This window comes from Aspergillus foveolatus (genome assembly GCF_047715535.1).
Source record: "Aspergillus foveolatus strain CBS 279.81 unplaced genomic scaffold BDW70scaffold_15, whole genome shotgun sequence".
NCBI lineage: Eukaryota > Fungi > Ascomycota > Eurotiomycetes > Eurotiales > Aspergillaceae > Aspergillus > Aspergillus foveolatus.
The window spans coordinates 419,463-444,021 of record NW_027396079.1 but is presented as its reverse complement, the minus strand read 5'-3'; the positions used below and the strand labels follow the sequence as shown (position 1 = coordinate 444,021).

At 50.2% G+C, this 24,559-nt stretch overlaps 9 protein-coding genes across 9 annotated transcripts; 3 read left to right on the top strand and 6 right to left on the bottom strand.

The window, feature by feature from the left end:
• Positions 1–240: 240 nt before the first annotated feature.
• On the top strand, positions 241–1,745 carry BDW70DRAFT_166807 (uncharacterized protein; the record flags this gene model as incomplete). Its single annotated transcript, XM_073742086.1, has 1 exon — positions 241–1,745. The coding sequence occupies exon 1, from the start codon at positions 280–282 to the stop codon at positions 1,741–1,743; it is 1,464 nt and encodes a 487-aa protein (XP_073597509.1). The 5' UTR covers positions 241–279.
• A 362-nt stretch (positions 1,746–2,107) lies between these two features.
• sur2 (sphingosine hydroxylase) lies at positions 2,108–3,757 on the bottom strand. The gene is made up of 2 exons (XM_073743629.1): positions 2,910–3,757; positions 2,108–2,855 (listed from the first exon to the last, which is right to left on the bottom strand). Exons 1-2 carry the CDS (start codon positions 3,598–3,600, stop codon positions 2,254–2,256), a joined length of 1,293 nt encoding a protein of 430 aa, XP_073597508.1. The 5' UTR covers positions 3,601–3,757; the 3' UTR covers positions 2,108–2,253.
• Positions 3,758–4,655: 898 nt separating this feature from the next.
• Positions 4,656–5,467, top strand: BDW70DRAFT_158674 (translationally-controlled tumor protein; the record flags this gene model as incomplete). The annotated part of the gene is made up of 4 exons (XM_073740557.1): positions 4,656–4,670; positions 4,819–5,098; positions 5,167–5,326; positions 5,383–5,467. The coding sequence occupies 4 exons, from the start codon at positions 4,656–4,658 to the stop codon at positions 5,465–5,467; spliced, it is 540 nt and encodes a 179-aa protein (XP_073597507.1).
• A 472-nt stretch (positions 5,468–5,939) lies between these two features.
• Positions 5,940–9,607, bottom strand: BDW70DRAFT_158673 (putative C6 transcription factor; the record flags this gene model as incomplete). The annotated part of the gene is made up of 6 exons (XM_073740556.1): positions 5,940–7,179; positions 7,227–7,297; positions 7,353–7,678; positions 7,730–8,753; positions 8,799–8,838; positions 8,886–9,607. The coding sequence occupies 6 exons, from the start codon at positions 9,605–9,607 to the stop codon at positions 5,940–5,942; spliced, it is 3,423 nt and encodes a 1,140-aa protein (XP_073597506.1).
• A 448-nt stretch (positions 9,608–10,055) lies between these two features.
• Positions 10,056–11,473, bottom strand: BDW70DRAFT_26419 (RNA-binding signal recognition particle subunit SEC65). Its single transcript, XM_073743628.1, has 3 exons — positions 11,312–11,473; positions 10,618–11,226; positions 10,056–10,533 (listed from the first exon to the last, which is right to left on the bottom strand). Exons 2-3 carry the CDS (start codon positions 11,036–11,038, stop codon positions 10,181–10,183), a joined length of 774 nt encoding a protein of 257 aa, XP_073597505.1. The 5' UTR covers positions 11,039–11,226; positions 11,312–11,473; the 3' UTR covers positions 10,056–10,180.
• Positions 11,474–13,093: 1,620 nt separating this feature from the next.
• On the bottom strand, positions 13,094–14,361 carry BDW70DRAFT_26360 (putative C2H2 transcription factor). The gene is made up of 2 exons (XM_073743627.1): positions 13,813–14,361; positions 13,094–13,743 (listed from the first exon to the last, which is right to left on the bottom strand). The coding sequence occupies exons 1-2, from the start codon at positions 14,073–14,075 to the stop codon at positions 13,212–13,214; spliced, it is 795 nt and encodes a 264-aa protein (XP_073597504.1). The 5' UTR covers positions 14,076–14,361; the 3' UTR covers positions 13,094–13,211.
• A 2,068-nt stretch (positions 14,362–16,429) lies between these two features.
• Positions 16,430–19,755, bottom strand: BDW70DRAFT_149203 (putative regulator of nonsense transcripts; the record flags this gene model as incomplete). The annotated part of the gene is made up of 4 exons (XM_073738972.1): positions 16,430–17,701; positions 17,741–17,923; positions 17,954–19,448; positions 19,541–19,755. The coding sequence occupies 4 exons, from the start codon at positions 19,753–19,755 to the stop codon at positions 16,430–16,432; spliced, it is 3,165 nt and encodes a 1,054-aa protein (XP_073597503.1).
• A 604-nt stretch (positions 19,756–20,359) lies between these two features.
• BDW70DRAFT_133577 (snoRNA-binding rRNA-processing protein IMP4) lies at positions 20,360–21,572 on the top strand. Its single transcript, XM_073736356.1, has 2 exons — positions 20,360–20,384; positions 20,450–21,572. The coding sequence occupies exons 1-2, from the start codon at positions 20,379–20,381 to the stop codon at positions 21,341–21,343; spliced, it is 900 nt and encodes a 299-aa protein (XP_073597502.1). The 5' UTR covers positions 20,360–20,378; the 3' UTR covers positions 21,344–21,572.
• A 308-nt stretch (positions 21,573–21,880) lies between these two features.
• On the bottom strand, positions 21,881–24,388 carry BDW70DRAFT_133575 (bifunctional anthranilate synthase/indole-3-glycerol-phosphate synthase). Its single transcript, XM_073736355.1, has 2 exons — positions 24,331–24,388; positions 21,881–24,243 (listed from the first exon to the last, which is right to left on the bottom strand). The coding sequence occupies exon 2, from the start codon at positions 24,233–24,235 to the stop codon at positions 21,929–21,931; it is 2,307 nt and encodes a 768-aa protein (XP_073597501.1). The 5' UTR covers positions 24,236–24,243; positions 24,331–24,388; the 3' UTR covers positions 21,881–21,928.
• Positions 24,389–24,559: the final 171 nt, after the last annotated feature.

Genomic DNA, 24,559 nt, shown 5'->3' with positions numbered 1-24,559 from the left:
CCTCTTTGAGCCAGCTCTGCCACGCAGCGCTAACTAATGCACACAAAGAATCAGATACAGGACCTTTCCACCATCAGACGACTGCTTTCAAGCGACCAAACAGTTGCTTTGCAACAAAACGATGGGGTCAAACAAGTATAAGCGGTGTCCGCCCCATATTCGGGCAATAGCACCCATTTTTCCTCTCTTTCGATCCAGCTTCAAACCCAGAAATACTACTACGAACACGAATAGAATCACTTTCACCTAGATATATCCTCTGAGAAATCCTCCTCTAATATGCCTAAGAGGAGAACTCAAACCCCTTCCACAGTCCAGGACTACCCCCTGAAACTGCCCAATCTCAGCCAGGCTGACTTACAAGCACTAATCGAAGTCCTGGCCATAGAACCTCCGCAACCTGGCCCTCCTCTTTATGGAGAAAACATCAAGCAACAGATCCAGGAAGCTGTCAACAAACTTCCTCCGGCGCTTCGCAAGAGGCTTCTAATCTTCTCGTCGTCTACCTCGGCTCCCGCCGCAACCCTATGCATTACTCACAAGCGCTTGAACCAGTATATAATCGGTCACATCTTCAGGCTGATCCAGCGGGAAGTGGAAGACCACCTAGATGTTATCACCCAACGGTATCCTGGGTACCCAGACAGCCTCGAATCTCATGTTTTCAGCATAGTGCGCAATCTACAATCGCTTCGAGGATTGTGGTGGGATCATGCTTCAAGCCGTTGCTCCCCTATTGACCCTGTCCCATTTCAGCAAAACAAATGCGAAGCGTGTATAATCTCCAGAATCATCGTGAGCCCAGGAGCCCTGCAAGATCTCCGCACAGCCCTCCTAAGCCGAACACGAGAGCGGTGTTCATATAGACTTCCTCCAAAGCTCACCCGCTTTGTTGACGGAGCGCTGTATTACCGCCATGGCAAATCGCTGCTACCTTCCATTCAATACAGTACAAAGCTCTCGTCGGACTTAAAGCAAGCTCGAAAGGATGCGGCTCGTCGCACTACGCGTCAGCACTCACGGAGGTGCGATGGCACGAAGTGTGAGCGTCGTCTGCCGTCAAGGATTGTAACTGACCATCAGCTTATCAGTAAACCACCTGAAGAACCATCTGGATCAGCGCTGACTAGCTTAAGCCCTAACTTCAATTCGGACGGCCGAGAAAGTCCCCAAACAATCAAGCTCTGGCTTGTCCCCGAGACAGTATCATCTTTTGGACTAGAGAAGAAACTGAAAGAAGACCAGGAGGACGAACAACAGCGCAAGCTACAGGACCTACTGATCCAGGAGATCATAAGTGCCTACGGTCCTTTCAGAACGAGCATGGAAGTAGCGGCTTCCTTGAACCTGGACAGTCGATATATCTCAAACATTACCGCCACTCAAGGATATGACATCAACTCCACGAACTACATCCCTCGCAAATCCTTTTCAAATTTGTCCGATTGGGAGGATGACTGGGATGACAGGTTTATCACTATCGATTCGGGTAGTCCGCTCGTTGATCAGCTGATTACGCAAATTGGGAGTCTTCTCGACGACGATGCGGGTCGAAATGATCTTCAGTCTGGTCTATCGTCAAGGTCTAAGTCACATGAGACGGCAGTGAGTGACTATGCGGAGGGGGGAATAAAATGGAGCAGTTGGCACAATTCTAACGGGGAGAGCGACGCAGAAGCGGCTGCTGAGCCGACAAAAAGCTTCAAGACAACGGCTCAGGGCGTGATTTTGAGGGAAGAGTAAACAACATCGAGGCAAAGCCACGTAGCGGTTATCGCGGATGAATATCTATGGGAAGTCTGGCAGCCTCGGAATGACTTGACGAGGAATAACATGTACGACTAGAAGGTATTTGCCATTGAAATTTACATTGGATTGGCTAGACATACATATGAAAATGGACTATATTACAATATGGACTTGGAAGGGCAAGTTATTCTGAAGAATTATGGAAATAGTTGAATCGTGAATCACATATCCACTTCCTCCCAATTTCCACTAATTATAACTAATCCACAAAAAATATTCACCTAGACACCATTGTACAGAGCATACTCTTGAGGCAGCTGTAACGCCCGATTATTAATACAAAGTATTCGGTGCGAACCAGAAAAAGAGACACCCACTGTGCCTCGGAGACGACCTGCAGCTCCAATTAATGCAACGGTGGGTCGAAAGAAATGAAGAGACGAAAAATGAGTGGAATGGTGCAGACTTCGGAGTACCCGGGCCGAATGTAGGACACGGCTGAGTCTATAAGACACTACTGGGCACACCATGGTTAACCCCCTTCAGCGAGTCAACAGTCGGCGAGAAGCTGGCGGTCTTCTTGCGCAAGCGAGTCCGTGCGTCTCTGTCGGACGGCTCCTCGGGGGACACAACGGCAGCTTCCCCGTTAGATTGCGCGAAATCAGATGAACTGTTCTCCATATCCGAGTCTTGTTGCGCTGCTCCCTCGCTAAGCTTTTTTTCGGCGGCCTCTCGAGATCGCTCGTAACGGAGCTTCACCTCGCCCTTCCATTGAGTGTTGAAGAGGCGGTCCCAAAACGTGAAGAATGGCTGAGAGAAGTTTGTCTTGATGCCCCAACTTTGATGATGGATATCATGGTAGGCAGCGTTGTTAGTGGTTGCATGCTGAAGGGGATCCCAAGGGAAAGCGTAGCCGCAGTGATCATCGACAGTTTTGATAGTGGAGAAAGTGAAGAACCACATGCTCTGACGATGGGTCATTCCCGATGTCAGGAAGCCAATCCCAGCTCCAACGGTGTCTAAGAGGAGCCCTTCCACTGGGTGATTGTAGAGGGCGCCATAGGCGTATGGAACGTAGAGGCGGTGGTGACGCGAGTGGAAGTGAACTGATGCACAGTTAATGCTCATATCCTCATATAAGGTAGAACGACAAAACTTACCATAAAGCCAACGGTTCAGATGCATTGCACGGTGAAGGAAATATTGCCATGTATCCACGACACAGATACCCCAGGTGAACTGCAGCGCCGGGATGAAATACCAGTAGATGAAAGCTGCTAGAGACATTTCCCAGTCGGTAAAAGCAGGCACAACTGTCTCAATGCCACCACTGGAGATAATGGACTGGGTAGCACCAGGGTAATGTCCACCGGCGACAGCTCCTGCTAGCATCTTGTGTCCGTTCCGAGAAAGGTTCGCAGCCACACCCGAGGCATCCAACCCGAACAACGCTAACAGGTAGGGGAGACCTCTTTGTACATAACGGATCCGGCGCGCCCAAACCGCAACGTCATATTCTTCCCGTCCGATGTATTCCTGCTCGTCAAAGTATGCCAAGATAAGGCCCGCGAGCGTTTGAACTACCTGCTGCAGGACAACATCTCGTACAACATCCCATCGAGATGCGCGGTTTCTCGTAAGAACTTCGGCCGGAGTATGCAGACGGTACTGCGGGAATAAATCATAGACATCGATGACATGGAAAAACATAGACACGGCCCAGTAGGCAACAACCGGCAAGATTAACGCGAGAATATTGTCCGGGATTCCATCAACAAGCGAAGGGCGCGGTGTCAATTGATACTCCGGAAGGAGAGGGAGATCATAGAGCAAAGTTGTGTTTGTAGCCATTGTGAGAAGGCACAGGCAAAAGTCTCGAGAACGCGATCAGAATGGTGTGGCGAATGGCGGGTTAGAGCACATCGGTCCCGTAGGTTTGGCAATTAACTTCGTGTATAACCGCTGGTAAAACGAAGCAAGCGTAGGTGAGAATCGTATAAAGATAAAAGGAGTGACGAGAAGGCAATCGTGTGATCTGAAGGAGAGGATGCGATTTATAGAGTTGGGGTCGAAGTATCCGCGAAGCTGACAGTAATCGGAGGCGGCCCACCACAATCAGGGGACTGCGGGAGCAGGCGGAGTCGGCAATGGCAGGACAACGTCAATTAGGACGTCAGTTGAAGTTGTGGTAGAGCTTGAAGCCCAAGAAGAGCGCTGGACTGGGGAGGAAAGAAAATAAGAATGGTGTTGAAGAGGAACGTAGGTGTGGTTGAAGTAGTCGAGAGATCGAAAAAGGTCAGAAAAGTCAAGACCCAAACTCGGCGACCGATGGATGATGGGTCACACCACAGAGGATCGAAGCTTACCGCAACCATTGACTTTTTGATGCTGTTTTGTACCTGTTAATTACAGTTAAATTACGACCAATATATGGGATAAGGCTGTATGTATTGTCGGATCTCCTGATAACACTCACAGGCGCAGTGCAGTGTAGCTTGCCTGACATCTGAAATTAGCCACTGCTCACTGCTTTACTCCTAGCATCAAGCAAGCCGTTCAAATTCCCCAGACTGAATCTGCTTGCCTCGGCGTTGACTGTACAACTGCTCTGTCCACTACTGTACATAAAGAGTTGTTCTTTTCGGGCATAGTGAATGTTCATGCTTGTGCCTGAGTCCAGACCAACCCCAAAGCAGGCTAGTGCGATTTGCCCCCCTCAGCAAAAAAGACAGCAAAATGAAAAACCCCACCGAACCCGCTAAATAATAATCCTCATTTTTTCCAGGTTCCCCTCCTCCCTTCTCTTTCTCCTTCTCTCCAGCCGTGTGCCAATCCATCAATCCCTCTTCATTTCTTCCTCTTTGTTTCTCTCTTTTTGTGCAGGATCTCCATCCCCATCTTTCAAAATGATTATTTACAAGGTTCGTCCACGTTCTTTCTCACCATTCATCTCCAAATTCACATTACTACCCCACTCTGCTACAACGTCGCAAAGAAAATAACACCACGAATCGACCATGGGGGAACTCATGTTATTAGGCAAGCAAGCTAACCCGCAGTCCTGTATAGGATATTATCTCTGGTGACGAGGTCCTCTCGGATACCTACAACATCAAGACCGTCGACGGCGTTCTCTACGAGTGCGACTGCAGGAAGTATCTCAAGAAGACGAACGAGGACTTCGAGCTCGAGGGAGCCAATCCTTCCGCTGAGGGTGGCGAAGATGACGGCGGTGCTGAAGGTGGTGAGGTTATGGTCCACGACATTGAGGACCAGTTCCGTCTCGTCTGGCTCAAGACTGAGGACGGTGCCAAGCCCCCCAAGGATGCCTTCAAGGCTCACCTGAAAAGTACGCTCAATCCGCCATCTATCAGCTATCATGAACAACCCCGCTAACGATCTGGTTCGCAACTATAGCCTACATGAAGAAGGTCCTCAAGGCCCTCCAGGATAAGGGTGCCCCCGCTGAGACCATCGAGGAGTTCAAGAAGGGTGCCCCTGCTGCCGTCAACAAGATTCTCAAGAACTACGACAACTACGATGTTCTCATGGGCGAGTCTATGGACGGTGATGCTATGTACGTATTCACGGCAGGCTGAAGTGCTCGGACTTTCTTACTAACTTGAATTTCAGGCACATCCTGATTGACTTCCGTGAGGATGGTGTCACCCCCTACGCCACTCTCTGGAAGCACGGTCTTGAGGAGATGAAGGTTTAAGTTCCACGAATTATGAAGAATATTGTTCAACGAGCGAAACAAAAGAAGGGAGATGGAGATCGCAACCATCAGGCCTCGAGTTCCACTCAGCTGGCGATTTCTATTCCATTTTCATATAATATCCCAAGCTCTTCCACATCGCATATTCTGGATCCTATTTGATCAGAGTCACGCCTCATGAATCCCATACTCGTTACGTCCTTATCTTCGAAAGATGGCTTGAATACCCTTACAATGCTATCCGGCTTCTTGACCGACCTTATACATATTCCAGCTCTCGCACCATAGCTTCAATCTAGCTGGAATGATCTGCTAGCAATCGTAAAGCGAGTGTTGTAATTATCGTCTCGTATAACACAGAAAATTTACAAATAGCTTATGTAAAGTTATCTATCCACCGCGTTCGAAAGTATATCTAATCGTGCAAACTATGAACACCTGGGTCTAGTGCCTAGGAAGGTTAAGAGCGTGCTCAACACCACCCCGGACTCCGCATTCCGGTGCTCCCAGCACCTGTACCAGCCCCACCCATTTTCATCCCAGAGTCACCTCCATTCAAGCTCCCAGCCCGACTAGTCCTCCCCGGCACACCAAGATCGCCAAACTCAAATCCTGTCACTGGATCAAGCTCCATCAAATCATCAGAGACAGGAAGATGCTGCCCGAACACGGCATCCCATTGATCCCAGTCAAAATTAAGATTCGGGTCCACCATTGACGGGGGCGTAGGGACGCTTAGGGGTATCTGGTGTGCGGATGGTGAGAGAGCGTCGATAAAGGAGAGAGTTGTTTGCGGTTGTAGCTGTAGTTGTTGTGCTTGAGCTGTTGAAGATATAGGTATGGGCGGAAGAGTAGGGAGAGCAGCAGGAGCAGGCGTAGGGGCGGGAGAGCGAGCATGGGTAGGACGGGCCAGACCTGTTGGAGGGGCAGTAGCTGTTGGCATTTGAATATTGCCGGGAGAAGGAGATTGAGAGACTGTGGTAGGTTTGGATGCGTGGAGAAGTTGAGGATGAGGCATATTGATATCTGCAGGAGAGGATGGCGACTTCGGAATGAGTACAGGTGAGTGTAGGGTTTCAGGATGCGGCATTGTTCGGCCCGTTGGGGCACTAGCAGCTGTGGAGGGTATCTCGTAGCATAACGAACTGGGCCGGGGCAACGGGACCGTAGTACCAAGTGCAGTAGCAATACTCGGAAGAGCCTGCGAGCGCGTCATATTATAAAACATCTTCGAGAAATCCAACAGTTGCTCGCGGCTATGGATGGGCTGCAGATAGGCCGAGGAACCGGGATAGTAGGGGTTGGTCGCGAGGCAATCGTCCGGCACTGCTACGCCGGCTTGGATTTGCGCCTGTTCCGTCCATAGCTTCTGCGGATCGAGTCCAGCTTTCTGCCATGCTTGTTGGCGCAGGCGGCGAATCATATCCCAGGCCTCACGGCCTCCGTCTTTGAGAGGTCGCTGAGTTGTTACGCCATCTTCGCCTCCGACGACGCCTCCATCCGGCCCGGTGAGTGAAAAGATTTTGTCTACGAACGCGCGAGACTTCGGGGCTTCTGGGCTGTAGGGACGTTCATAGAGATCAATAAGCATGATCATAGTGGCGTGCATTGGCTGGTGATTCCCAGGCCAACTCCATTGAAAGGGCTGGAAATCAGGGTCCGTAGCAAGGGAGATGAACTTTTCCATGAATCCATGACAATGGCGGAGTGCGCTACAGAAATTAGTTTGGGAGTAACAAATCTGGGCTGTGGCACGAACCTTTGTCTTGCAGCTGGCCAAATCCGGCTCCTGGCATTCTTAAGGAAAGGCTGATATGCAACGCAATATGCCTACATCGGCGGTATTAGATATTCAGTCCCCTTAGTACTTCAAATTACCACTTACTTTGTCAACATAAAGGCTGAGGACGATCCTTGCCCATTTATGATAAGCTACAAGAACCGGCGTATGATACTGCTCCATACAGGTAGGAGCCGCGTCGCCCGGAAGCGCCTGATCCAAGCTCAGCCCTTCTGTTGGAGACCGTGAGAAGGACCAGGATCTATTAGAAGCATTCGAGGGGAAATCAGTTTGTCTAGGCTCTGGAATCCGCTCAACTATTGAGTTCAGCTGGACTTGAAGGTCGACGAGGATTGATCTCAATTCCTCCATGTGCCGCCGTGTTACAGGCTTGGTTCCAAGTTGAATCCTCATTATCCGACGGACAGCGCCTGGCAGACATTAAACATTGTTCACATCACAGTTCTCAAGACAGTACTTACGTGCCATGACATATTTGCCTCGGGCTGCCAGGTAGTAAACGTTCACCATAGATGGACCACCACAAACTGTTGGGTCATCGGGATTATCTCGAGGGCGCAACCCAGCTTTGACCATCCTCTCATACTGGTCAGCCTCGGCAGTCCCTATGAGCGTATCTTTGAATTCACTTGGTTCTCGTACGTCCCAGAAGTTCTCATCCGTCACCAAAGGAGGAAGCCCACTAGACATGGAGACAACACCGTCCATATGTACAATATGCCACCACATCCGTCGGCGGCTCTCTGCCTCCGAAGGGGGAATCCCAAAATTCGCAGGATCACGATGCAGGCCCATAGTCTGTGCAACTCTCATTGCAAGACTGACGAACAGGCTGCTAGTAAGCGGTTCTTCCTCCTTGGTGAGTATTGTTTGCGTGAGCAGATACGCAGCTAACCCCTGTAGTGAAGGGCTGCGCAAGAAAGAAGTTTTAGTCAGCCAACGCGTAACTTGGTCATTGTAAGCTTTTGAAAGAGCTGCCCGCGTTGCACCATTGAACTCAGCCTTGATTGCTCTCAAGGAAATTGTGACTGATCCGCCGCACCAGATGGCGTACAGCAGTGGGATGAATGACGGGTCCGGACATGACTCCCCGGAGTAACTGCTGGAATCATACCAATCCCAGAACGCGTTATAGTGTTTCAAGACAGTCGGTGGATGGACCACAGGGCTGACGGCTTGAATCCCAGACATGAAGCCTTTGTATAATATGTGGCTCTGCCGTTTCGTAGGCATGCACTCAAGCATATCCGGTTCAACGGCTCTCTCCTTCGCAGAAGGTGATCCGTCTAACGAAAATAGGATTGAAGTCTGGATGCCATCTCCGGTTGCTTCTCTGTCACCGGCAGTAACGCTAGGATGTTCATCTGAGGGCATCCAATGGCGTGTTGTCGCATTTGCCACGGTCTCTTCGTTATAGGGCTCGTTCGCATGAGAGCTCTCATGCGAGTGCGTCTGGTCTCGAAGGAATTGATTAAGCTCATTAATCTACAAATGTAAGTTTTGCGCCGATTAATTACCCTAGCTGCTCACCTCATGAGAGATATAAGCCCAAAAAGTCGTGCCAACATATCTATATTCCATTAGATGGGCAACAACGATCCAACGTGACTAACGCACCTTGATCTCCCATCTTCCAAGCTAAGATGTCCCAGATTCAGAGACCCCACTGGATCTACGAGGTCCGTAGCATGGCCGGAAGGTACTGGAAATTCATCTCCACTCGAATCAGCCGCGCGCCGCGGACTACCGGGTCGAGAACCCCCATTAGCAGCGCGCACTTCTCCTTTAGAAACGTCCAGAGCCGAATTCTGCGCCATAATCTGTTGCTGCTCCGCAGAAACCGCCGGCTGAGACGTCTTGCTCAGTCGCTCTATCATGGACGTGAGCTTATCCAGTCGTGATTCAATAGATTTCTGCTCAGATGGCCCAGCCTGCCTCAGACGGCCGTACATCGACTGCAAGTCCACGATATCATCTTCAAGCTGCCTCGATGTCTCCCTTCTCCGCTTCACGCCATATCCATCCTTATCGCGACCGCCGCGCGAGCCGCTATCCTGCCGAGACTGTGACGCCGCATCGTAAACGCAGTCGGTGCCATTTTTCGCGCAGTTCCCGCAAATAGGGTGCACTTTGTCGCATTTCACTTTTCGTCTCCGACAGGTATGGCAGCTATAACTGGTTCGGTTCCGTGTGATCTGGCGCCCGGGGGCCTTTTTGCCGGCAGGTCTGGCAACAGTTGATGCAGGAGAAGCGGAGTCAGAGGTTCGAACGTAGGCGAAGCTGATTGGGATATTTGGAGGCCCGCTTGGGGAGGTGTCGGAGGTCGGACTGGGGTTCATGGTCCGTTCGGAATCGCAGTGGCGGGGAAAGTCGGTCTCCAATTCATTGATGCACCGAATATCTGGGAACCCCTTATGAAAGGCGGGGTGGCAGTGAGGATGTTAACTCATAGAGAAATCTATTATTTTTCCAAAAGCGATAACAATTAACCTGCGTAAGTGAGTACTCCAAGCCTCGCGAGGCAAATACAGAAAGAGGAGAGAGTCTGAGCAGCTCCGACGATAAGCTGGGAACCGTGGAGAAGCCCACATTAACGGTTGGCCACGGCCCAGCCAATAGGGTACACCCCAGTACATGAGCAGCATTACAGCACGAGGACTGCGATTAGACCTCGTGGGCGACAGACAAAACTTATTGTCCTGGAGGCTACTTGGTCATCAGCGCCAGCTGACCACAACTACGGCCGGTCTAGTGGATTTGCTTTAGTCAAAATGGTATCAAGAACACAGCGAATATGCCTAAACGGAGAACCAATACGAAAGAACGCCTTTCGCCAATGCCCATGCCAATGCAAACCAGACATTAAGCCTGCCGCGCAAGCGCATAGAAAAAGCAATTGCCCAGTAGCCAGTCTATTTCTTCTTCTTATCCTTCTTCTTCTTTTCGCTGCCTCCTGATGGCTCCCCTCCGCCCATCATACCTGCCAAGTTTCCCATTCCGGGTATTTGCGGCATACCGGGCATTCCCTGCATATTCTGCATCTCGGCCATAGCGTCTTTTAGAGGGTTATCGCTAACCCCACCACCACTATATGCGGCGGAGTGTATAGGCAAAATTTTGCCGATTTTCCAGCCGCGAGGCGCGGGAGGCGCATCTGGTAGCTTCTCAGGCATTGGGAGTCCTCGAATGCGCAAACGGTAGGGCGATTGATCCGTTGTCGGGTGGGCTTTGAGGTACTGCGCGACGAGGATATAGAGGTGGTGCTCTGGGTGGGGTTAGCAATAAGCCACCGGGCTCAAATTGTCGAAGACAATGGCGAGATTAAAGGCGCGCAATAAAGTAGACCTACTATTCTTTATTTGTGAATTAACCGGTTCCCCGTTCTCGTTCTTCAATTGCACACGAACTCGCCCTGGATTCGCCCAGTCCTTGGGGTGTAATTTCTCTGGCTCAAACCCAACTCGCAGTCCCAGCATCTGCACAGCATCAACAATGTCCCTCGCAAGAGGATTCTCCACTGCCAGTTCTGTGCCAACTTTTCGGCCCTCTGCGCGGGTTCGCGTCTTGTCAAAGTACACAGGATACAGACACTGGTAGGATTTCGGAATTTCTCGCTGAGGTTCAGGCGCGGATCTGATCGGCATCGACGACGTAGGAATTGAGGCGCCAGAGAGAATGGAGTCATTTTTGGCGTGGCTTGGGACCAGAGAAGGAGCAACTTCTTCTGGGTCCGAGTCGTAGACTTCTTCGACTTGGGCGTTGCGGGACATATTTCTAATCCTGGGCGAACCTGAAAGATACAGCGGTCAGAGAATGTGCAAATTGCGCAGGTCAATGTTTGGCGCCTGTCATGAATTGAGATTTGAGTGTTCAGTAATAACAAGATCGGAGTGTAATATGGAGGTGTTGGACGTGACTTGGCCAACTCGGTGTGTGTGGAGTGTGGAGTTATGAATATCTGTTATATAAGCATAATTAGCATAATTATGCATAACTACTAGCACATACAACCCAAATTCAGAGTATCCCCATGCAAGATGAACCTTTTCAGTGACGGATCTCTTTAGTGATGATAGTGATGACAGTGATGAGGAATAAAATATGCTAAATGATGATGGGCCATACAACATCGGGAGAGCTGCATTTTGCAAGATCTTCAATCTTCTCGCCCATGGGCACCCAACTCGACCCGACTTCGATCTGACGACACATGAACCTTTTTTAATCAAGCATACGGCTATTACATGCTTAAGACTTCAACAGTACCCAGGATGAGATATCTGCTAGTCTACGTAGAACAGAACACGTCCAACAAGCTATCATATCATAGGACATAAGTCAATGAAAAGACCCTACTACCGTGGTCCTGCCCATGAATCTGGTGCATAAGTTGCCTAGGCCGCTCTGAAGTATTATGTTATCCATCGAGGTTGTTAAACTCGATTTTGGTCTAGATACTTCCGTAACCTCAGGCATCACTATGTCGTCTGCCTACAAAACCAGGCCAACATTTGTACAGCCCTAATCAATGCCACATGACCATCAGGTATACACGGCCAGGAGTTGTCACCTACTAGTAGTCAAGAAATGGTGGCAGTAATGGAGGACAAGTCTCACGGCCTCCACAGCACCCCTCACGCTCTGTGATAAACCCTGGTCAACATCTCTACTCGACCTCACCAGTCGGGCGACCCAGCCAGTCACATACCTAAGCCATGCTGCCCGCGCCGGCCTAAATGTGAGTCATCGGCAAGTCACAGACATGGGTCGGATGGATCAGCAGCTGGCTGGAATCCTTAAGAGGTATCTCGCCTGTCCAGGCTGACTCCCTCAGTCCTATCCTGCCTATAAACGTCTTCCAGGCGCGCACGGCTAGTAAAGCCTAAAAAGCGACATCTTTTCCCACCCTCCCACTCAGTTCAGCTAGGCTTCCAAGTGGGCGCCACGTATTTGATGACCTCTTGAGGATGAATCAGTGCGGCTTATATCGTACCACGTTAGCACGGACGCTTGCTCGATGACTCAGGCGTCGGAAAACAAGCCATGAAACAGCTCGATACTCAATCATATGAAGAACTGGGATGGATCATTCGAGGCAGAGTACGCTATTATCGTCTTGACTTCGCGAAGTTACGGCACTGGAGCTTCGTTGGGTGGCGAAGGGCTTCAACTACCTACGCCTAAGGCAGATGATTGGTCGTCCTCCAGTAACGATTGGAAAATCAAAAACGATGAAGCGAGCATGCGCTTTTTAGTCAGTCATATGTGGCTATGACCTCGGGATCAATACTCCATAGATGTTCGGTAATCAAATTAGGGGCGTTGCCTGATGCAGGGTCCCGTTGCTACCTTCCTAGGGCTACGATTAGCTCGTGAAGTTCACGTGAACCAGCTAAAAACTGGCTACATCTACAGGGCTTGCTCCTGCTGATACCTTCAGAAGATCTAGGACAACTTGATCGTTATGCTTGATACGATAGAAACTAGCATAGTTACAGATTGCATCTATAATCAAATGTTACAGGTAAACGAAGAATCATGGTTTGAATGCCAGAGATAGGATAGAAAACGATGCAACAGTACATGAACATGAGGACGTAATGAATAATGGGTGGTTTGTAAAAACGCCCGGGTATATTTCAGGGTAGAGAGCAAAGAGAGAGAACACCACCTGGTCTGTTAATTCGAGACCTCGAGAAAACGCCATAGTCCTCAAGAGCTATCCCGTGTGAATCCATGCGTTCTTGAGATGCAGACCAATTCCATGAAAACCTCACGTTGACGTTTCAGATCCATGAGGTGCGTATATTCAGTTATGATTAAGGGCACAACGCCTTTGCAATGCAAACGCGGCAGAGGAGAGTTGGAGGGAAGCAATTTAAAGCAGAAAAACAGAGCATCAGTAGGTGAATATCGGAAACCGATTCCAAATACCGTTCGCTATCACTGGGTGACGCTAACAGCGGTTGGCGGCTGCGGGATAACTTGCTGCAGCCCAGCTACGATGCGCTCAAGCTCCTGTAGTCGGCGGTCCTTCTCTTGAACTTCCCGCCGCAGCCGTTTGAGTTCGCCGCGCATGTCCACACCATTCTCTTCTTCTTCTGGGAATGCGATGGCAGGGTCTGTGTTTGGATCGACGTCGAGCGATTCTCGCTTTCGCTTCACGGTCTGTACGGAGGTGGCGCCATCTAAATCAGACGATGGCACGATCGTCAGATCTGGCGCGTGCCCGTTATCCGTGTGCATGTGGCGCCGGCGAAGATGCTCCTTCAAGTTCTCCTGACGCGTGAATCCGTTCCCTGTGCTTCGATTGCAGTCAGGGTAAGGGCACATGAGAGGCTTCTTGGCATTGACGTTCTTCTTATGCACCTCGCGCTGATGTCTCAACAGGCCACCGGAATATGTAAACCCCTGAATCTTATCGCATCCGGGCTCCAAGCATTTGTAAGGGCGGTCGTGCTTGTCCATGTGTTTGCTATAAGAAGAAATGTGTTAACCTCATCCTCGCCACACCACAAACAACTCAAGCAAAAAGCGCACTTACTTCCATTCGCAAGGACGACGAAATGTCGGCGGGTTTGGTTGACATTCTGCATGGTCACAGAAAATCTGTCCAACGGCGTTCTTGGGCGGATCGCGCGCTCGTCTCACCGACAGTTTCGGACGAGCCCCTTCCATGAAACTCGGGGACAATTGATCGGTCATCTTCGGAACACCAGCTAGAGAATCTTGCGCGGCGACAAGAACAGCAGTCGGACCCGTAGCACCTTCGCTCCTGGGACTGGGATAATCAGAGCCGTCCCCCATGTCGTAGTTAGCAGTAGAACCCCGCCGTTTGAGCTGGGGGGGCGCGAGGTATTGCTCCAGTGTAAAAGAGTCGCGAGACGACCAACGTAAAGGGGGGAGAGAAGTCGAGTATTCGTTAGTGTGAGCGGGCAGCGACGGCCGAGAGAAAATCGATGGCAAAACGCGTCCGTATACTTATACTCGATGGTAAACGAGCTAAGGGCTGAGTAGTTGCAGGACCCAACTTGGAAACAGGTTTGCCGAAATTTTCAGGTGGTAACAAGGCAGAAGCGCGTGACTAATCAGGGCTTGGCACGCCACTCGAGAGAATCATCCGGAAGCAACGGATGACGGCGGGGTGTCAAGGTCTTAATGTCTCACTAACTGCGGTGGCCCGTCAGGGACTGGAAATGATGTTCCATTTATTTGTATCGCGCAAATGCGGCACTGCTGTCATAATTCATTGGCACAAGAAGCTGAAATTAGGCTGCCAGAGTGAGTCATTACTCCATCAGGTATCGGAGCCAAGGCTACCAACGAATTAATTTGAAGAATGCTGCCACTCCTCTCAGGCATCCATTCCGCCACTAGAAAATGACACTGGCCAATGAACTGATGGTCACGTGGACGCAGCCACCAACAGCACTGCTAGCATGTCTGCAGCATCGCCCCTTGTGTGTCGTCTGTATCCGCAGACATAACGCACTAGTGGATCGTGAGCTACGTCGAAATTTTTGGAGACTTACTACTTTCGAAAAGTTTATGCCCTTCTTAGGTGCCCAAGTTCACCAGCGTCGGCGGGGAGAGAGTCCTGACTTGCCCGCCCGATCTATGCGGCCAAACGACTCGCAACTCTCCCGCAAGACAAGCCTTGATCAAGCTATGTCCTTGATGGTCGATCACTTAAGGCTTATTATTGGTACACTGTGTAGGGCCCGGTCTGAGAATGGATGCCTTGCCCCCACCAGTCTGTATCCGAGGACGAAGTATACTCGTTGATATGCTCCCATTGCATGCCTTGCCTTATGCTACTCAGCGTGGCTAGGACGCCATCCACTTACTTGGCGTCAATCCTCACCCCACCGTAGCAAGCATATTGAGGGCATTTTTTGTTATTGAGATGACGAGGACGCGCGGCGTAAGGGACTCAACCAGAGACGTCTACTAAAGATAGAAATGCAGAGGTACCTGGAACAATTTGTCAATGCAGTTCGAATGGTTCTCAAAAAAAGCTGCGGTCAAATACCAAGCAGGCATCTTTATTATTTCTATAGGCTATAGTCGATAGCTTCAGATAAGCAATATAAGGTGAACCGAGAACAGCATTAAGCTCGGATCATCGTTGCCGTAAGGGTGGCGCAGCGCCAGGAGTCTGATCATAATCGATGGCGATTCTACGTCGCTTCGTCAATCCTAATCCTCGGTAGGCTATCGGTTACGTGGCTGCAGGCCAGATCAGAGCTCTGATTCGAATACGACTGACCTGCGTGGCTGTGTTTACTTGGACCTGGTAAATCTGCAGGGCGAGACCGGGTCTTCTACTTGGTGACCCTAGATCGTGGCTAAAGCCCTAATGTCGATCTTGTAAACGCCACAATATACGTTGGTGCCTGGATGAGTATAGATGCTGAGATAACGAGTGACATGGTTGGGTTTGACTAAATGACAGGACTATCTTCAATTGACCTGATGGCGGTGCCGGACCTGCTATATACAGTTCCTATGGCAAACAGAACTCCTAGACTATCGAGAAAGCTCTGCAACACCGTAACAATGCCATCGGTAACCTAAAAACATGTGAAACGAAGAACACGAATGATCAGACCATCAAAGTTGATGGCTGTGATTTTTATTTAACGCAGATATCGCAGAAAGCGACCTTTCAAGCTGAGTCCCAGAAAGATCGGCTGAGCGCAAACGTAAGCTGGAGAAAAAGACTTGAGAAACCTAGCTGCCATGCCTCAGGCGAAGTAAACAGCCGAAAGTAATCCCATAACGCGAGGCGTGCGATCCGATGCCCATCTCCATCAACTTCCCTGTGGCGCAGATAACGGCACACCGTCTAGCTTACCGGAGGATACAGGAGCTGTGAGAGATAACATTATGGATAGGGCACCACCATACTAACTGTCCTTGATAGACTCCCGCTTCGGTAGTGTTGATGGTATACTCTGTACAGGTCGTGTTTCAGAACCGCCAAGACGCGCACCAGACTCAAAAGACGATCGATGGGTTGAGTGGACGCTCAGAACTCAGGATGTCAGCCCCGTTCAGGATGGCCTATAGCCGTCAAAACGGCTGTTTTCCAAGCTGCAGGATAGGTTTCGACTCCCGGTGGCAGTTGGGATCATGGGATATTGCCGAATTCATCCTGCTCAATCGTAATTGCCCCCCACCTGACTAGCGAAAGCTGTGGACACGCTCCGGGCATCGTCATCATCATGAATGTGGCCGGGTATTCCGCGTGTAACACGAATGCTGGCAGAACTTCCTCCGAAAATGCTACCGCTATCGGGGACACCCGGTTTGTAAGGATCACGAGCTCCGGATTCTACGTAACGCTTCAGTCGATCAGACTGACTTAGACTGGGCTGTTTGGTCATATCGTTGATGCTCAAACCAGCAAGGCTGACGCCACCCTGCTCAGGACCCTTTCCATCAATGATACTTCCAGTAATATCAGACTCCGTGGCTGCGACCGAATCCCCAGCAATGCTAGGCGCGCCTTTTCCTCTATTGCCATTGGCTCGACGGGCACCAGGCAAAGAAGGCCACGAATCTGCGAATTGCTGGAACATAGGAGGGTATCCGGATGGAATCCCAACGCCGCCAAGTGCTGAAGAATGGACAGAAGAGACATCATCGGGGATGTAGCCAACAACCGAGCCTGTGTCGTGGAATTCGTTCCGATGACTATTCCTTCCGTTCATGAAACCACTGGTTACGTTGGAAACGTGGTTGTAGGCCATCTGGAATCGTTGAGGTCCGCGGTAGGCCTGCTTAGGACGGCTGAACTGGATGAGAGATTCCTGGAGATTCGATAATGGCCCTTCGACAAGAGTGTGTCGTTCCTTGAAATGCTGCAGGAGACAGTTCCAGAGGGGATGCTTCGATAGCACCTTCGGATTACCCAGGATAACCAGACCATATTTGGCACGAGTAAGCGCAACATTTAGACGGCGAGGATCACTCAAGAAACCAATTCCCTGATGGTCATTGGAGCGTACGCAAGAAAGAATAATAAAATCCTTCTCGCGACCCTGGAAAGCATCCACCGATGCAACCTCAATTTCCTTGTAATGCTCCTTTTTGAACGTACCAGTAGCCTGCATAGAGCTGACAATGTAACTGCGCTGTCCCTCATAAGGTGTGATGATACCAATGTCCTTTGGTTGCACGCCAGCTTTAAAGAAGCGGGTAACGATCTTTTCTACATTCGCTGCCTCGGTACGGTTGAGGTAGGATGTTCCAGATGCCGAAATCTCCTCGTTTCCGAGATTCGACCAGAACATCATGGGGCTATCCAAGATAGGCCAAGGGAAATCAACCTCGCGACGAAGGCGATCAAACGAAGTAATACCGTTCTGCAAGGACCCCTCGTAGAACATGTTGGAGGGAAATTCTGAAAGACATGGGTGCATACGGTACTGGACGTTCAGGCGAATAGGCGAGCAACCCAGGATTACAAGTCGCTCGAAAAGAGACTGGTTAAGCCCCGCCTTCGCTGCCTTCTTGTTCATGATAACAGGACCCAGCTGCTGGTGGTCACCAACAAGGACGACCTGCTTGCATCCCAAAACCAAAGGAATCATACACTCGGGTTCAGCAGACTGGGTAGACTCATCAATTAGAACAGTGCGGAACTTGAGCTTTGCCAGACGAGGGTCGCCAGCACCGACACAGGTACAGCAAATGACGTCGGCATTGTTCAAAATTTCACGCTCGGCCGCCCTAGTGAGCTGCTTCAGGCGCTTCTCATCCTGACTTGACAATTCCCCAAGTTCACTCTTGAGCTGGTTGAGTTTGATGAGTTCGATATTGCTGTCATTAAGACGGACTTGCTCATGCAGGGACAAGAAGCCAACGGGAGACTCAACATCCTCACGGGATTTGGCGGTTACGCGGACAGTTTTGAGGCCAGTCCGGTGGATACGCTCGCAAAGTTGGTCAACGGCAACGTTAGAGGGCGCACAAACTAAAACCTGGCCTCCATTGAGCTTGGCAAGGTGATAGATAATGGTGGCTGAAGTGACGGTCTTTCCAGTACCGGGAGGACCTTGAATCAGACTCAGAGGCCGTTGAAGCACACTTTTTACCGCATTAATCTGACTGCCGTTGAGTTCAGGAAGTCCAGGAACGCTGAACTTTTTCGGCATCTGTGTTTTCATTGGCGCAGCTGCGACTTCGTGACCCAATAGGCGATGGAAAATGTAACCCGAGACGCTCATCTCATCAACAGCGAAGGTCTTCATTGCAAGCTGCATGCGGTCGAAAGAGGTCGACTTCCAAACATAATCGGCCGTAAAGTTATGCGTACATTCCGTGGGCACCGACTTGTGATCTCCCTTCGCCCGCAATTCAATGGTAACTTCGTCAGACTGGTTATTAGGGATCTTGATGACGTATCCTACGCCTTCCCATTTTGGTCGCAACTCGCCGGTGTATTTCAGACGCATCTCATCTCCAACAGCCAATTTCACATCTCCAAGTTCGAGCTTCGGCAGGATGAAACTAGCCAAATGCTTGTTGTTAAGACCAAGGTCCCAGCGGACAATTAAGCCATCCTGTGACTGTGACTCCTTCAGTTTACGATCGTAGTCTGCCTCGATTTTTACAAGCGGGCCGAAGATGTTCTGGTACTGGAATGCGTCGTCATAGCGCAAAAGGACGGGTGCAGGTTCATCGTCGACAGCTGTGGCCTTTTCTAGATCTGCAATTGTCGCCTGCGAGTTTTCCTTCCACATTTCCTCTAGTTTAGCAATCATCTGTGGGCTCAGGTGACGAGCCCGAAGTTGCTCTTGATCGGACGGGGCAGCCACCAGCCATGTCAAGAACGAACGATCTTCAATTAGGGGCTGCCAGCGCGAGGTATCCCAGTTCATATCTTTGGAAGATGGCATGGCGGCGCAAGGCTGACGACATAAGAGCACGACAACGGTGTCGGACTTGGCGGGGATGAATCCAAGGAGAAAGACGTTCTTGGTGCCACAGTTATAGCATTCCAGAACGGTATCACCAAGCGAGGACTCTGGGTGTAGTTGAACTTCCTTGTGCCTAGCACGGACAAGATGGTTCACGATATGGGATGAAGAAGTGTTGCCACGGGCACTACAAAACCATTTGCTGCAAGCCAGGCATTTGACAACACTGCTAGGATTATGTATACCACAGTATCTATAGAATAGAGCAGACCGAGTTAGCCAATATTCCAAGTTCTAATGACAGAAGTGTGACCGGCATGAAAGATGGCAAATGGAAAGACTTACGCGCAAGCATGCGGGGCAAACTCTTTTTCCTCCTCCAATTCCCCTGGGTACTTTGCTTTATTGGCTGGCGCACTGATTGTGCTTTCTAAGTCATCATCATCAGAGTTATCAGGGCCTTCGTCGTCATCGTCATGTCTCCTTCGACGCGGGCCTCCAACTGTTCGATCCAGCTCTGACTCCGCCCCAGGCGGCTGATATTCAACAGAGGCAGACATCGCGACACGAGTCAAGCGGGCGCTTCTTGGACAGCGACGTCTTCACCCAAGCTCTGTACAAAGACAGGAATGATCGAAAATCGACGAATGCAAGACGTGTCTCAACCTCCAAACCCGCCGCAACTAGAATCTCGCTAGCCCTCCACGAACTCAAGAAGTTGGTCGAATCGGTCGGCGTCAATGAACGTAAGAAACAGGCGCTTCGTCTTGTAACAAAAAGAATGAAAGCCCCTATGTCTCTTCCACGAAAGCCAGTGTGGCACAACAGAGGGGCAAGAATGAGACTAGATACATCGAGATCTTAGTATGGGCAATCTGAGCACGATCAGTTAGAATACTTACAGCTAAGTCTGCACTTCTCCTATCCCCTAAACCACTGAACTCCGCAGATAAAGAAAAGAAAGGGGGGGAGAGAGAGAGAGAGATGCTATCCTTGGTGGCAAGATAAGTGAGTGCACTCTCTTGCCTAAAGTTGAGAGGTTGATTGCGGCTTTATCGGGCAGTTCGCCCACCAAATCCCACAAGTGCGGGTGGCGTTCCAGACCTAAACTGCAGCCGGCAGAAAAAAAGTTGCCCGCTTCTGATAGACTTGACTTGTTTCTACTTTTGCGCCCATAGTCAAAATGCTCGTATGTTTATACTTACAGATTCTGTGGTCCTTGGAGCCAAATGCTGACTTGATTTGAAATTTCAGCGTCGTCAAGCTCGTGAACGTCGAGATTATCTTTATCGGAGAGCTTTGCAACTCCGCGATGCTTCCATCGCCGAAAAAAGAGCGCAGCTGAAGGAGTCGCTAGCAACCGGAAAGCAACTCGATCCATCCATCGCGAATGATAGAAAACTTCGAGAAGACTTCAAGTTTGACGAATCTCTGCCGACAGCAGACAAGAAGGATAAAGACGCAGACCTCCTCGACCTGGACGACGAATATGCTCTCACCTCCGGCATCATCGATCCCCGGCCGATTGTTACGACTTCCCGGTCTCCTTCGGTGCGTCTAGGAACATTTGCCAAAGAGATCCGTCTGCTCCTACCTACTTCCATTCGTTTGAATCGTGGCAACCTAGTTCTCCCTGATCTCGTGGCGAGCGCAAACTCCGCAAGCCTCACAGATATGGTTATTCTGCACGAACACCGTGGTACCCCCACTGCGATGACGATCTCGCATCTTCCTCATGGCCCGACAGCTAGCTTTTCTCTGCATAATGTTGTTCTACGTGCCGATATTCCCAACGCTGCCCGCGGGACTGTGTCAGAGAGCTACCCGCACTTGATCTTTGAGGGTTTCAAGACAAAACTAGGCAAGCGAGTGGTTCAAATTCTGAAGCATCTTTTCCCACCTCGGGAAGCTGGAAAGATTGGCAACCGCGTGGTCACCTTTGTAAATAAAGAGGATAGCATTGAGGTTCGGCACCACGTTTTCGTTAAGACGGGATATAAGGATGCCGAATTAGCAGAAGTCGGACCGCGGATGACGATGAGACTATTCGAGATTAGGGGAGGTTCGCTCGAAAAAGGCTCGAGTGGTGATGTGGAGTGGGCGCTTACACAGTACACGAGGACTTCTAGGAAGAAGGATTACCTCTAGGCAGGTGTACCTGTGCATTCTGGGTAAACGACTCATAGGAGAGTTGTAAAAAAGTTTCGGCCGGCGTATTGGGTGTTACGGAGCATTCACTAGGCAACCATGGTTACTATTGTATACCCATCTTAGTAGGAAATGATTTCGAGGTTTATACCTACGTTGAATGTGTGTCCTGTAGCGTGATTGAGAGATCAAGGAAGAAACAGTGCAATTATCTTGCGAACCCAGAGGCTGGTGACAGGATTGTCAAAGCCAATCTATCAGAGTAAAGAGGGGGAGCATGTCAAAGTACCATTACTAGAGGCAAATATATATAGTCGCGTGGAGCCAAGAGCGGATTCCTCAGTTTCGTATGTCCCTTGACGACCGTTAATCTGCTTGATCTCGTCGCCCCAGAATGAAAATAGAATCGGCTAAGCTATTCTTCACCTGGAGAATATGCCTGATGCTTCATGCAGAGCCTGAAGGACGTACTAGGGTTGCGAGGTCCAATGCATTAATGCATTGCAGATGGGTTGTATGTGAAATCTGGAAGAGGAAAACCCGAAACGTGTTTTATTCTTAAATTGGCATGGAGCTATTAAATCACTAAAAGGCACTCTTTGCTGCTTGGACAAATGCCCGTATTTTATCGAGATCCTGAACACCATTTGTCTCAATTCCAGAACTGACATCGACACCAACAACCTTATGTCCAGACTCGTCAAGCTGTTTGATGATTTCAGTAACGTTAAGTGGATCCAGGCCGCCAGCTAAAATGACCCGCAATCCGTCATCAGACTTTAGAATCTGTTTAACGCGCATCTGATCCAAGAGTTCTCCAGAGCCGCCAGCTCCGGAATCCAGCAGCGGCAGAGTGTGATATGCCCTTCGGGAGATGCCGAACTCATCAAGCCCAAATTTGCGGATAACGGGAACCGGTATCAACCTCGACCATTCAAGCGGTTCGGACCCGTGCAATTGAACCACGTCAAGCCCCAGCTTTTGCTGCTGGGCTAAGACATATGATAGGGGCTGGTTGAGAAATACACCCACCAACAAAGCACGAGTGGGGTGCCGCAAAATCGTGGCGGAATGGTCGAAATAGTCAACAGAGGTAGCGTCCGTATCTCCTTGTGACACCTCAGTTGAATAAGGAGTGAGCCTCGGGGTGGACTTTACAACTTTCGAGATTTGCAACGCAACATCATCGGGAACAGTGCGCTTTCGGCCTTCGACGAGAATAATGCCAACCAAATCCGCGCCTGCTTCAATAGCCGCGCGCGCCCCTTCTTCAGTCCTTGTACCACAGATCTTGACCAGAGGAGAATTTCGTGACTGAAGAGGAAGCTTCTTGGATTGTCCTCCCAGAAGCTCAGCGACGAATGCTGCAGTGTCTGGCGCACGCATAAGGGCCTCTCCAACGAGAATAGCTTTCACACCATCCTTCTTGTAGGCTTCTACATCCTTGGGCCCAGAAATACCGCTAAGTGCACAAACAATAGTGCTCTCGGGTACCTGGTCCATGAGCCGGTTGGTAGTGCCAAGATCAACTTCAAAGCTTGTTAGGTCTCTGTTGTTAACGCCGATTACTTGAGCGCCAAGGTCCACTGCGATCTTCATCTCATCCGGTGTATTGACCTCAACGAGGGGTTCCATCCCAAGACTCTGGGAATAACGATAAAGTTTTGTGAGAAGCTCAGTGTCAAGCATTTTCACAATTAGTAGGACGGTATCTGCCCCCGCCAGACGAGCTTCCAGAATCTGATATTCATCGAAAATGAATTCCTTTCGCAGGATAGCAGGTCTGTTAGTCAGTCCCTCTAGACTTGCACGCACAGCACGTAGGTCGTCGATACTGCCCTTGAACCATTCAGGCTCAGTAAGCACGGAGATAACACTGGCACCAGCCTTAGCATATTGCCGGGCTTGTGCAGGGGCACATGCATGCTCTGCTATCAGGCCCTTTGATGGAGACGCGCGCTTTATTTCAGCCATTAAAGACAAAGGATACGCTGACTGTCTAAGGCGATCGGGAAACGATATTTGAGGCGGAGCAACGTTGAGTTCATAGGCAGCCTGAAGATCAGATGGGCGTTGAGACGGAATAGTCTTCTGCTTAGCGACAGCCGCTCTCCGGTGGTCATAGATTTTCTCCAAGATTGACACCTTCTTAGTAGCCTTCGGAGGGTTGGGAGCGGCAGCGGTGAAATTGCCGCCCTGAGCAACATCCTTTCCATTGCCTTCCCAGGTGCCGGCAGTAAGCTTAAGGAAGTTTCTAAACATCGTTTGACCATGTTCTGTCAGAATACTCTCAGGGTGAAACTGAACGCCTTCCACCGCAAACTGCTTGTGCCGCACGCCCATAATGACAGTCTTGTCGGCATCCTCACCCAATTGAGCAAAAGAGCTCACTTCCAGGCACTCGGGTATGGTGGAGTGCGTTCCTGCCAGAGAGTGATATCTGGTAATGACAACCGAAGGAGGAAGACCTTCGTAGGCACCTCTTCCGTCGTGTTTCAGGACCGACGTCTTACCATGCAGAATCTCTCCGGTAACGTCGACTTTACCGCCGAACGAGTGGATGATGCATTGCTGGCCCATGCACACTCCAAAAATAGGTATCTTTCCAGCAAAATGCTGGATCGCAGCGTTGCTGATACCCGCGTCGGACTTGGGGTGACCAGGGCCAGGACTAACCACCAGCTGCGTCGGCTTTTTCGCAATCAGCTCCTCCAGAGAGATCTCATCGTTGCGGATGACAGTGACGGTTGCTCCCTCTAGGACCAAGTATTGGTAGACATTCCAGGTGAAAGAGTCGTAGTTGTCAATGAGAATGACATTGGAAGCGGTCTCAAGTCGTGGCGCCTTGGTGGGATGGTGCGGGGAGTGGTCGACGAGCGCGGTGTCTGCCATGGTCGAGGCTTGGGTAGGATAGGTAAGTCTCATTAAATTTGAAATAAGGGGAGGAACGGCGAAACTAATAAGGTATGACAGCGTCGTTCACTTACCTTGCTTGACAACGCACCAAGCCTATCGTGCAGCACGCAGATGATAATAATAATGTCCTCGTTCTTGTCTGCTAATAAGAGTCACACTCCGAGCGCCGCCACTACTGCTACAAGTGGGGCTGATCTGACCAGTTGCCTAAAGGGACCATCTTGTCAAACGACACAAAATTTGTGCTCACCGCCTGGACGACTAAACCAAAATAGGCATTCATTGTTGACCTCCACCAGC